The sequence below is a fragment of the Ruditapes philippinarum genome, unplaced genomic scaffold (genome assembly GCF_026571515.1).
Source record: "Ruditapes philippinarum isolate M1 unplaced genomic scaffold, ASM2657151v2 ctg374_1_1_1_1, whole genome shotgun sequence".
In the NCBI taxonomy this organism is placed as follows: domain Eukaryota; kingdom Metazoa; phylum Mollusca; class Bivalvia; order Venerida; family Veneridae; genus Ruditapes; species Ruditapes philippinarum.
Window position 1 is genome coordinate 283,416 of NW_026860247.1, and position 13,975 is coordinate 297,390.

Here is a 13,975-nt window from a genome sequence, read left to right on the forward strand (position 1 = left end):
TTCTTACAACAATGTATAAAATTACAACATCATTTATAATGGCGAAATTACGTCATCCTAAGCATGCTATTGTATAGCATGCATCTTACCCCCCCCCCCCCCCCCTGCAAATCAAATTTCTGGCATAGGTAAAACTAACAGAAACGCCAGTCTGATATGCAAGAAAAGTTTCTCCTATCTTGTCAATTGAAGGACTGCCTCGCTTCTAAAATATATGTCGCAATTATACTGCCATGTATTAGATACAAATGTGAACAATTAACAACATCACAGATTTTAATTAAATGGAGTGGGAACTTGTTGCTGTGCTAAATACTTTTAATATGTAAGTAAGAACACATCAAATGTTTCATTAATGAATTTAAGATGGCAGTTTTGAAAAGGCAAAAATGGGTAATTTTTGCAGTGTCTATATTAGGAGGGTGGGATGGGGGATTCACTCATATTTTTTGAGAATTCCCCCATATTTTTTCAGAAGCAGGGAAAGAAAGAAAAAGATCAACAAATGTAATAAATATTCACTTTACGATAAAAATCCCCCGTTTTCCAAATCCTAGAATAGACACTGATTTTGTTTCTGATTGTAACGTTATAGGTGGTTATTTTCAGTTTATATGCAAATTAATTCTCATATTAATGATATGAGCCATTAAAGTACATGTATTTCTTTCTAAAAATATGTCTGAAGAAAAAGGCCACAGCATCAAGTTATATAAAAATAGTCAATTTCATGAAAATGGTGCATGATTTTGGAAAAACTATACATGTATTTAGACCCAATTTACATCAATGAAAATTTTTTGCTGGACATAAAATTAAAAGTGTTAGTTTTCTACATGATATTTTGGTTTCAATGAAATTTTTTCGTTATCGATAAGATGCCTTTTAGAAATTTCAGTTTGAAAAACTGTTCTATTTTCAGTTTTTTCTGAATTATTTGTACCTTCTTTTAGTAATATTTTACTTTTGTGGTCAAGAAGAAAACCCACAGTATCGTATTAAATTATTATTGAAATTGGATGATAATACTGCTTTAATGAATTAATAGCTGTTAGTACAACTGGTTTTATTGTATTAAATTTCTTAATTGTCAGAGTGGATAGACCCACAGACAGTGATTTTCAAACAAAAAAATAAAATATATAAAATAAAGCACTGAAAATTTTAGTTATAATTTGTAAAACAATTTCATTTCCTTATCTGTAACGACTTCTTATACAAACAAATACTATAAAAGTTAAAAATCTAAAATTTAATTTCATATGTCTGATAAAATGGAAGATATGGAAATACACTCATACCCGCCTTTTAAATTTGGCCGTTTTCTATTTTAGCAATACAACCAAAAATATACCATAAATCATTCAGGTCACCAAGTTTCATCATAAATTGAATTATTTGTTCTTAGTTCATTGTTATTATCTACACCCCCTATACCATTTTCTGTGTTTTCTCTAGAACCAGTAATCTGTTCTGAAGAAGCACCAAATTCTGTCTGCACAATGGACTTGTCAACACCACTGGCCTGCATTCCTTTACTTTCATTAGACCTACTATCAAAGAGAGCAGAAAAGGCCTGCTCTAAATCATTATCACTAGAAATTGCTTTATCCTTGTCATCTACCCTATCCTTGATATCAAAACAATCTAAAGAATTTTCTCCAAAGTTATTTCCATTACCAAACAACGGTTCTTTTTGCTCTACTTGTACTAGTGTTTCACTTTCACTAAAAATACTGATGTGTTCTGTATCTACATGTAGTAAACCTGTGTCACAACTACTACTGTTATCCGTAAAGCTATCTTGAGCAGTATTCTTCACTGTTTCTATATCTGAAATTTTGTCATTGCACAAATCCTGCTGGCCTATACATGTAGATTGTTCAGTTGATTGTTCTATAGTATTTGTTCTAGTGGCCGAGGTATGAAGATTTCTCCAATTAGCCGTGTCCGAGGAGCCGGAAAGAAACCCGCTTAACTCTTCTACATCGTTTTCTTCAGTAGACTAAAATGATAAAAATGTTACAAGAGAAAATATTGTGTCAATATATTTTTTTATTCCAGTCAATATTTTTTAAAATTATATTTGAAGCAACATTCATCATTTGACCCAACTGTAACATGAAAGAAAATTTCTGAGAAGTAAACTTAACAATGATAAGAATAAATTCTTTAGAAAAATATACATATATATGTAAGACAATCATATATCTATATTTAAATTCCACTTCAGGATTTCAGTAAAATACATGTTCTGTGCATACAATTATTCAAATCTGTATCAATTTAATACTGATCAATAGAAAATATAACAATGATACATTGATATTGTTGCTACCGAAGACATCTCATGATTAGCATTTGGACCATGACATTTAAAGTTCTCCCCCTCTTAAAATGTGACCTTGACCTTCAAACATTATCTCACCTTGGTGAACATTTTACTTTAAAATCCTCCATACAAGGTAAAATGTACTTGTACATTGAAACTGTGATACATGAAACTTTATCAAGCTTTGTACTGGCAGACACAACACGAAATAAATAGGAAACAAATTCTTTGTTACAATAACATACATGCCATAATTTTTAGGCAAATGTCTGGGACACTTTTCACTTGGAGGTGGGGCATTGATGAGCAGCCGTATAATATGCACAGTATAAATTTACCTGGAATCCTCCAAATAATGCTGAAGCAAGTTCTTGCTGTCTCTTCTCCTCCTCTGTCTGAACACTTGTCTGAAAATACATAAACAGGGACTTATATATATCAAAATGTACTTTTTGTTCAATGGCATTGCTTCACAAACTGACTGATACAATCAGGAAAATAATGACATCTTTTTTGACAGAGCCTCTGCATATTCATGATAGAAAACTTGGATAGCGCTTTCTTGCATATCAGACTGGCGTTTCCGTTAGTTTTACCCATGCCGGAAATTTCATCTGGCATGGGGGTTCCAGATGAGTCGTGTGCTGTACAATGGCACGATAAAGATGACGTCATTTTACCGTTATGAATGATTTTGTAATTCATACGCTGTTGAATGAAAGTAGTTACGGTTGTAATGATATAAATTTTCATTGAAAATAAAGATAAAGAATTTAAAATATAATTGAATATTGTAGAAAATGCAAGAAAAAATATCTGACATATGTTTGCGGTTCGGATCAGAATATCCGTCCCTTGGTCACCCGCCCATGGGCGGTAACTCGGCAAGCCTCGTTACCGCCCAATGGGCGGGTCACCTCGGGACGGATATTCCGATCCGAACCGCAAAATATGACAGATATTATTATTTTAAAACTAAAAGTGGAAAATGAAAATAATGACAATATGAAATAAGTAACCCATTATGATGTAGAAATTTAAAAACAAGCTAAACAAGAAAAATTTACTGTTAAGGAAGACGTTTCCATGTTGGTTTTAGGAGAAATGTCCAATCTCCCCTGTTTTCCCCATACCCTCTTTACACTTGGTACTTTGAGGACACTTTCACTGCAAGAAAATCAAATCATATGTCAAAAAACTGTATAAGATATTACATTCATGTAATAAACATTAAAAGATATTTTTCCATAAGATTAAATTTCAAAAGTAAATTAAAACTTCATTTTTCCAGATAGAGTAACTTGTCAAGGATTATATATAAATCTATTTGGAAGACCCTGTCTCAACTAATAAAAGTTTGCCAGTTAAACTAAGTGAATAAAATGCAGCCAGGTATATATGTCTGTGATTTTAACTTTAATGTCAATTTACAAACTACTTCAGCTTACAGCATGTCTCATATTGAGTAAGTGCCTTTATATTATAAAAACTGTCTGTTAGAAATAACTTTTCAACAAATATATTTTTTGTGAACATACAGTATTTTTTAATGAGCATAAAGTTAAATGAAATATTTGAGACAGACCTTTCTTCTGCTGTTTTCATTGAGGAAGAGTTACTTTCAGTTCTAGGTCTTCCACTAGAATAGGTGTCATCTTGCCCAGTTGGTTCACTCATTACACCACTGAATAAACCAGGTGAAGCCTCGGGCTCTACAATGTTACAGTAAATGTTTATTGCAGCATGCTTTCTTTCAAACATCAGCATATAAGTTAATAGCATGAAATACAATTTTCTGAAGGATAAAACACAAAAATTTAGCTAAAAGGATATAAAATAATGGCAGTCTATACCAAAATTTATTTATTTCAAGCATTAATTTAAACACAAATTTTGAGAAAAAAAACAAGAATAAATGTAAAGTTGGTTAACCACTAATATGTCAAAATTATGCTTGTTAAATTAGTTTTACAGTTTTAAAGCTCAAAGCTTATAACGCACACAGATGTGTATCTTTCATCCATTGAGGTTTCAACATATCCTAACAAACGCCACTTACTAATAAATATTTAGAAACACCTAAAAATAGCCCTCTTGTTGATGTGAATGCCACTAAAGCATAGGAAGTTTGGTTGCTGTATTGATCTAAAACAATGCATTAAATGGAAAGTCCAACATCATCTTTAACAATGCCTCTCTACAACCTTTCTTGGGATTGTGGATTCAAGCTAAATTACTACTTACCATTGTTTAACAGGTTTATAATTAATCTTGAGTAAGATTCAATTAAGATGACAGATTCCATCTCCTTGAAACAAGACCATAAAAACACAAGTTTCTTTTGTATATCCTGTAAACTTTATTTAGTACCATAAGTGTGTTGGCTTCACCTTATAATATGATTTTTGTCGTTTACTGAATATATTTTTATTTGTAATACAGACTTTAATATGGTCGGCAGCGAGATTCAGGGTTAGTTAAAAACTGAAAACAAGCATTTGATTAAGTCATTAATTTGAAGAAATAGTTTAACTTGCAGATCATTTATGGCGGCAAATTTTAGGTACTACCTGAAGTAACACCTCTCAGATGTGGAGGTATATAAGCTTTTCCACCTTGTTCAAGGTCATCAGTCACAAGGTCATCCAAAAAGGTTAAGGTCGTATCAATGTTTCCACTGAAGGTAATTGTCAGACCATATTTACACACCCCTAGTAACACAGAAAGACTCTGAAATGAACCCAAAATTACATTTTTCATTTGTCTTACATGCGGTGTCATTTGCCCCTAGTCTTCTAGGGGCAAATGAATATACATGTACTCGGGCAACCTGTGCAGACCAAGATTACCCAGCACATCTGTGGCTTTTGATCAGGGTCTGCACTATTAGATATTCAGTCTGTACATATTTCAATATTTTTTTTTTAATTTCTCTAAAAATGATGAATGATTTTGTCTAGACTGAAAGATAGACAAGTCCATGTAAGAAAATTTAAAACAGAATATTTATTTTGCAATTATTGTGATGGATAAAAAATGGCTTAGTTCTCCAATATTTCAAATTAGGACAAATCTATTTAAAAGAAAAATGTAACAAGAGGGCCATGATGGCCCTGAGGTCGCTCACCTGTATATAGGCCCCCCAACCCCCCCCCCCCCCAAACGTTGCAGGGCCAATTTAACCAAAGGGCTTTTATTTGCACAAACTTGGTAGACACCCATAAGAAGATGTTTCATGCTAAACATCTAAGCTCTAGCTCATTGGGCTATTTAAAAGAAGATTTTTTTAAAGTTTTTACTATACACATATAGTTAAAAACAATGACACCCCTGGGGCCGGGCTAGTTATGACCCCAGGGTTTTTATTTGAACAAACTTTGTAGACACTTACTAGAATATGTTTCATGCTTAATATCTAAACTCTAGCTATTTGGGTTTTTTCAAAGAAGATTTTAAGTTTTTGCTATACACATATAAGGAAAATCAATGACCCCGAGGCGGGGCCAATTTTGACCCCAGGTCTTTTATTTGAACAAACTTTGTAGACACTCACTAAAAGATGTTTCATGCTTAATATCTTAACTCTAGCTATTTGGGTTTTTTTTTCAAAAAAGATTTTTTAAGTTTTTGCTATACACATTTAAGGAAAATCAATGAACCCCCGGGCGGGGCCAATTCTGACCCCAGGGCTTTTATTTGAACAAACTTGGTAGACACCTATTAGAACATGTTTGATGCTAAATATCTTAACCATAGCTCTTTGAGTTCTTTAAAAGAAGATTTTTTAAGTTTTTACTATATGCATATAATAGGAAAATCAATGACCCCCCGGGGCGGGGTCAATTTTGATCCCAGGGCTTTTATTTGAACAAACTTGGTAGACACTTATTAGAACATGTTTCATGCTAAATATCTTAGCTCTAACTCTTTTGGTTCTTTAAAAGAAGATTTTTTAAGTTTTTACTATATGCATATAGGGAAAATCAATGACCCCCTGGGGCGGGGCCAATTTTGACCCCAGGGCTTTTCTTTGAACAAACTTGGTAGACACCTATTAGAACATGTTTGATGCTCAATATCTTAGCCATAGCTCTTTGAGTTCTTTAAAAGAAGATTTTTAAGTTTTTACTATATGCATATAGGGAAAATCAATGACCCCCCGGGGCGGGGCCAATTTTGACCCCAGGGCTTTTATTTGAACAAACTTGGTAGACACTGACTAGAAGATGTTTCATGCCAAATATCTAAGCTCTAGCTCTTTTGGTTTTTTAAAAGAAGATATTTAAAGTTTTTTCTTTCGGTTGCCATGGCAACCAGAGTTCTGCATGGAATTAAATTCTTTGAACAATTTTTAAAGGTGACCACCAAAGGAACATTCCTGTGAAGTTTGGATGAAATTGGCCTTGTGGTTTATGAGGAGATGTCATTTAAAGTAAAAGTTTACGGACGCCGGACGGACGACGGACGGACGCCGGACGAAAAGCGATCACAAAAGCTCACCCTGTCACTTTGTGACAGGTGAGCTAAAAACTGAAGAAAAGATAAAGATTACACTATAGATGAAGTTCAAGTCAGTAATAAAGCATAGCTGACAAGTGATAATTTAAAATACTTAAACAATCTGATTTATTTACTAACTATATTTGTTATACACATAGTATGGAAACACAAATTATTTTTGGAACCTTGTAAGAATTGCATGCTAAAGATACTTTGGGCATATAATGTTTAATACAAATACCTACTTTGTGTAAAAACAAAATAGTATATGGAAAGACAGACAGGAAAAACAAATAAGACAAAATCATATAATCTGTCACAAAATAGTTTATGCATACAAACAGTAATTATTATTAATTTTACCTGTTTTATCACTATAGGTAGCTGTTCCATTAAACACTCATTTATTTTTGTTGACATATTATCACAATTAACAACCCCTTTTATCACAAGGTTCTGTAATGCAGTTACAATACAGCTCTGTGTCGAATATCCAAGCTTCTCATTACCCAGATGACGTGTAAAAAGGGAGATTACTTTGTCATCTGGCATATTCTTTAAAATGGGACATAACTCTCCTAAAACCTGAAAAATTATAGTTGACATTATTATGGATAATTGAAAAAAGTATATATATATAGTTAAAGTGAATTGTTCCATAACTGAAGGTCTATAATACCATGAATAATTATGTTGCTACTGCATGTATTTAAAATATCATACTTGACAAGCAAAAACATGAAATAATTTTATCTGAATGCTGTTGTTAAGTGTGAGATACATGATCCAATGTTATGTGTAGCAGATAATAAATTGTTCTAGAACAAAATATTATTATTCCTAAAATAAGAATCCATGATTAAATCATTTAGAACTCTATCAACATTATGTTTTCCAGAAATATCTTTATAAGAACAGCCACACCAAAGCTCTTCATTTTATATCTAACTTGTTTTCAAACATAATGTGCGAATAAAAAATAATACTGTTTTGAACTGAAATTTCATTATTTAGCACAAAATCAGTGACATTGAGTTCAACTATTAAACACTGGTATGAATTATTCTGTTTGAATGTCTTCTCAATCTGTCAGTCATACTGTAATTGTATTTCTTTCATGTACATCTAGCATGTACAGCTTCAAGTCCATAAATAAACATGTACCTGCCTAATTAATCATATCACAAAACAGTTTTCAGTTCAAGAAATCCTATTTTTCGCAAATATTTCCACACGCAAAACATCAATTTTTTAACATTCGCAAAATTTTTGTGACAAATAAATATCCACTTTTACAGTATTATGCGGGTAACTGACGATGATGAAAATTATTCATACATGTGCATATATTAGCAGTATCTCGGGATTTTTCTCCTTATAGAGTAAAAAGAAAAGCAAAAGCAACAAGAGCTGTCAGAGGACAGTGACACTCGACAATCTGAAAAAATGGTCACAAGGGTGTTTCATTGAGTATAATAATGCTTACCTATATGAATACATGAAATTGTCCAAAAAGGTACAAATGCTTGTTATTAAGATGTTTATCGAGTAAATTACTGCTTGATTATTATGAATGCATAAAATTGTCACAAAAAAAGGCACAAACCCTTCAATAGTTAACCAGCTTACAAGCAAAAAGTTAACCAAGAATTTCTAAGTCGAAAAGGGAGCATAATTACGCAAAAAAGCAAATCAGAGTTTTGGGGCTTGTGCCAATCATGTTAGATAATCACAGCAAACAATTCTGTGAAGTTTCAATCCATTCCCTTCAGTAGTTATGGAGATACCAGCTTGCACGCAAAAACTTAACCACAGGGACACCGATGCCAACAAACAGGTGACTGAATTTGCCCAATTATTCTGTGAATAGTCAAGCTAAAAACTGGTTATACACTGATGTCATGATTTGATTTTTTCCATATTAAATGTTATATATCCAGAATCAAATGAGAAAGTGAACTTGTCTTTAATTTGATTTCATTTTCATTTCTTAAGCGATTTTGTAATTAATCTTGTCAAGTTAGCTCTAAGCCTATGAATAATTTACTTTGAAAACAAAAACATACTGACCCATGTTGCTATATGCAGGCTGGTAGTTGGAGAATTTTTATTTACAAGAACTTCCACACATTTCTGAACCAGTAACTTCTGTCTTCTCTCATCTGCTCCATACAACATAAATTCTGCAAAAATATTAAACAACAACCAGTACATGTGTATACCTTTATGCACAAGAGAAGTACAGTAGAACACCCGTATGTTCATAATGTACCTAAGTACACCAGTATGTACAAAAGTACACCAGTATATTATGTACAAAAATACATCAGTATGTACATAAGTACACCAGCTTGTACTGGAGCATAACAATATGAGTACACCAGTAAGTAGATATGTATGTCATTATGCACATGAGTAAGCAATCAATATATACTCAACATCACTAATTCCGCGTCATCACTTATCTCACAGTAATGGCATATTTTCATGTTACCAGTGTTAAAATTGGTCAGAATTGACACATTTTATTCAAACACCTTAACAACAAAATTTTTGTGCAAAATAATTTAAATCTATAGATTTTTACGTAAAACTGAACAACATTTTACAAACTTCTGCAAAACACAACAATAGTCCATTAAATTTGTGCATACGTCTGAAACAATCATCATTTTCTAAATGTTCTTGTTTGTTGAAAAAATAAATTTTGAGTTACAATGTGAAGATACTTTTAATATTTAAAATTATGCAAAATAACTTAAAACAGTGTATTATTTGAAGATGGAATAATTATTAAACCTGGAATACACTTAAAAATCATTTCCTGAGATTTAGTTCATCTAAGAGGGGGTTAGTTGTTGCGGCACATCAACTTATGGGGGTTAGTTCATCTAATGTGGGGTTAGTTGCTGCCTGGCATTAACTATGGGGTCTTAGTCCATGTAAAGGGGGGTTAGTTGATGCGCCGCATCAACTAACCCTTATATAGTCTAAATGGGGTTAGTTGATGCGCCGCATCAACTAACCCTGAAACATAGAAAATAGGGTTAGTTGATGCGGCGCATCGACTAACCCTGTATTCAGTCTAAAGGGGGTTAGTTGATGCGGCGCATCAACTAACCCTATTTTCTATGTTTCAGGGTTAGTTGATGCGGCGCATCAACTAACCCTATGGTGCTTTATAAAACAGCACTGAAGAGTATTAACTGGTTAGAAATGGCCTTTTTAACAAGGATTTTGGGAAGATGGATCAACTTTACCTGATGCACTAGAATGAACACTTTTATAATCTTACCACTTTTCCAAAAACTGACAACAAACTGACCTCTATCCATTTTCATAGGTTCATTTCAAGTGGTAGGTCATAGTATTTATGATTTTTGCACTGGTAAGTTTGTGTTGAATCAGTATATAATGTTTATGTCATATTTTTTTCTCCTTTTCTAATAGGTGCAGCAGAATAATGTATGAGGAAATATTTTCATTCCACTAATTCTTGTATAAAGGTAAATTGACAACAACAACAAAACTAGCAAGTGAAGGGACATATTTAATAACTGAAATGGAAGAACCATCAAGCCATCGAATTAACGATGTACCTTCTTTTGTTTATCACAGTTTTTTCTAAAATAAATTTAATGTAATAGGTAATCCAAATAATTAAATGAACAATTAAAAAATCAATATAAATACATAATTAATTAATTGTAATACATTTATTTTTAACATTTACACAGTAACATGGCTGGCTTTGTCTTCAGAAGATCAGAAATGAAGCATGTGAGACATGAAATATTTATCAATTTTTCTTAAAGCAGCACGCCTCCAGAATCATACTAATTTCCACGAAAATTTTGAAAATGTATTTGAATGTTTAATATTGTGAACAAATTAAAAGGAAGGAATTTACACTTTATTGATGGCACTTATAAACCACCTATATTAATCACCAAAAAATGGTCAAAATATTCCATAAATAATCTTTACTTAGTTAATAACACATTAGAATATATTTGTAAATACTGAAAATTCAGTCAAAAATTGCAATTAAATGATATGTAAGATATATCTAGAATCTTGACTTTCTTTACTTTTTCTTACATTTTAAAGCAATTTTCTCATGTTTGCTTTTATTAAAATTTTTTTACTCATCTGGGGGCATGTAGCTTTTATGCTATATTTTACAATTATAAATGATTCATGAGGAAAATACACATACATACTAAATACATTTTTTTTAAAAACTAATACAGATAAATGTTTCAATTGAAATCAACAATAATATATTTGTTACAAATATTTTTGAAAGGTTATATGCCCCTGTATAAACAACCGTTTGAAATTATAATCCGTCCCGCTATAGATGAGGGTTATATTGCAAACAACTGTTTATATATGGTCATTTAACCTTTCAGGAGTATTTGTTACAAATGTTAATACAGCAGCCGTGTTTATAAAACTATAAAAACATCACGATTGTCTAATGAAATTTGATGTTACAAAAGTGCAGTGTTGTAAAAATTCCATTTATGCACTATGAATTAAAATTTATATGCTTATCAATTATTGTTATTTAACCTTCCATAGGAAATATTGAAAAATTTGTTGAAATACAATCTAAAATTGGATAAATTTAAGGAATATCCAGTAAATTTTTGGAAAAGTTCCCAATAAATTTGAGTATTTCTATAAGTTCACTTTTTTAATACAATTTCACAAGTTGAATAATCACATACTTTGCAACCAACTGTAAGCAACATGTACTTAATTTTTGTCTATTACACTGACAATGTAAAATACCATTTACAATTTGAAAGTTATTGAAAAATTAGTTTTCCAACAGTAATATTTATCACGAAATACATATTTCAATGGACAACCATCTGCAGTCCCTAAAGCATATTATCATTTTGATGGTGAAAGATCCCTAAGATTAATTACCAACAAGATGTTTTCTTTATAAATGTGATTGCAATTTGTAAGGGACAATTTTCCTATTTTCTTGTTTTTGAATGTGTATTCATTACAACAATGTTAATTCACATTAACTTACAAGAAAACAGATCAATATCCCTATGAATGATTACCTACAAGATGTTTCATCTATAAATGAGATTGCAATTTGTAAGGGACAATTTTCCTATTTTCTTGTTTTTGAGTGTGTATTTCATTACAACAATGTTAATTCACATTAACTTACAAGAAAGCAGATCAATATCCCTAAGAATAATTAACAACAAGATGTTTTCTTTGAAAATGTGATTGCAATTTGTAAGGGACAATTTTCCTATTTTCTTGTTTTTGAATGTGTATTTCATTACAACAATGTTAATTCACATTAACTTACAAGAAAGCAGATCAATATCCCTAAGACTAATTACCTACAAGATGTTTTCTTTATAAATGTGATTGCAATTTGTAAGGGACAATTTTCCTATTTTCTTGTTTTTGAATGTGTATTTCATTACAACAATGTTAATTCACATTAACTTACAAGAAAGCAGATCAATATCCCTATGAATGATTACCTACAAGATGTTTCATCTATAAATGAGATTGCAATTTGTAAGGGACAATTTTCCTATTTTCTTGTATTTGAATGTGTATTTCATTACAACAATGTTAATTCACATTAACTTACAAGAAAGCAGATCAATATCCCTAAGACTAATTACCTAAAAGATGTTTTCTTTATAAATGTGATTGCAATTTGTAAGGGACAATTTTCCTATTTTCTTGTTTTTGAATGTGTATTTCATTACAACAATGTTAATTCACATTAACTTACAAGAAAGCAGATCAAATATCCCTATGAATGATTACCTACAAGATGTTTCATCTATAAATGAGATTGCAATTTGTAAGGGACAATTTTCCACTTTTCTTGTATTTGAATGTGTATTTCATTACAACAATGTTAATTCACATTAACTTACAAGAAAGCAGATCAATATCCCTAAGACTAATTACATAAAAGATGTTTTCTTTATAAATGTGATTGCAATTTGTAAGGGACCAATTTTCCTATTTTCTTGTTTTTGAATGTGTATTTTATTACAACAATGTTAATTCACATTAACTTACAAGAAAGCAGATCAATATCCCTATGAATGATTACCTACAAGATGTTTCATCTATAAATGAGATTGCAATTTGTAAGGGACAATTTTCCTATTTTCTTGTATTTGAATGTGTATTTCATTACAACAATGTTAATTCACATTAACTTACAAGAAAGCAGATCAATATCCCTAATACTAATTACCTAAAAGATGTTTTTTATAAATGTGATTGCAATTTGTAAGGGACAATTTTCATATTTTTTTGTATTTGAATGTGTATTTCATTACAACAATGTTTATATTCATTAACTTACAAGAAAGCAGATGAATATCCCTAAGATTAATTACCAACAAGATGTTTTCTTTATAAATGTGATTGCAAAATTTGTAAGGGACAATTTTGCTATTTTCTTGTATTTGAATGTGTTTTTTTCTTTCCAACAATGTTTATATTCATTTACTTTAAAAGAAATAAGATCAAAATCCCTAAGATTAATTACCTACAAGATGTTTTTTTTATAAATGTGATTGCAATTTGTAAGGACAATTTCCCTCTTTCCTTGTTTTTGAATGTGTTTTTTTATTGTTACATCAATGTTAATACACATTAATTTACAAGAAAAGAGATCAATATCCCTAAAATTGCATTGTACGTGATTGCTATGTAAAGGAAAATTTTCTGATTTCTTGTGTTATAATGTGTTGAATAGTGAGCAATATCTTCACACACTACATAACCAGAAAGCATATTAATTTTACTTACATCAATTACCAATAACAGATGTTTTCAACAATTTGTTTGGGATTGCATTTAATTAGATTACATGAAAGGATATGAGGTTATCTAAACTAAATTAACTATATGCATATTTATTTCATCAGAATTTTTTTTGTATGTTTTACAATCATTTATCTTTTTCTTCACATAAATTCTTTGTATGCATATGCAAATTGTAAAGGAAAATATTTTCAGTTATCTTTTTTCTTCATGGCGTAAAAAAAATTTGATATAATTTACCAGAATGCAGATAACTTTAAATTTTAAGTATCACTGTGTAATGAATATGTAACATGGAGAATG

General features: G+C 31.0%; 1 protein-coding gene across 1 annotated transcript in view; it reads right to left on the reverse strand.

The window, feature by feature from the left end:
• Nucleotides 1-1,139: 1,139 nt before the first annotated feature.
• Nucleotides 1,140-13,975, reverse strand: part of LOC132759374 (AP-4 complex subunit epsilon-1-like) — a 28,616-nt gene continuing 15,780 nt past the window's right edge. Inside the window, exons 13-19 of the mRNA XM_060751139.1 lie at nucleotides 8,903-9,015; nucleotides 7,196-7,417; nucleotides 4,903-5,062; nucleotides 3,918-4,044; nucleotides 3,400-3,499; nucleotides 2,671-2,739; nucleotides 1,140-2,005 (exon numbers count right to left, since the gene is read on the reverse strand). Coding sequence (XP_060607122.1) covers nucleotides 1,370-2,005; nucleotides 2,671-2,739; nucleotides 3,400-3,499; nucleotides 3,918-4,044; nucleotides 4,903-5,062; nucleotides 7,196-7,417; nucleotides 8,903-9,015 — 1,427 coding nt within the window. The 3' untranslated portion in view covers nucleotides 1,140-1,369. The remainder of the gene's footprint in view (nucleotides 2,006-2,670; nucleotides 2,740-3,399; nucleotides 3,500-3,917; nucleotides 4,045-4,902; nucleotides 5,063-7,195; nucleotides 7,418-8,902; nucleotides 9,016-13,975) is intronic.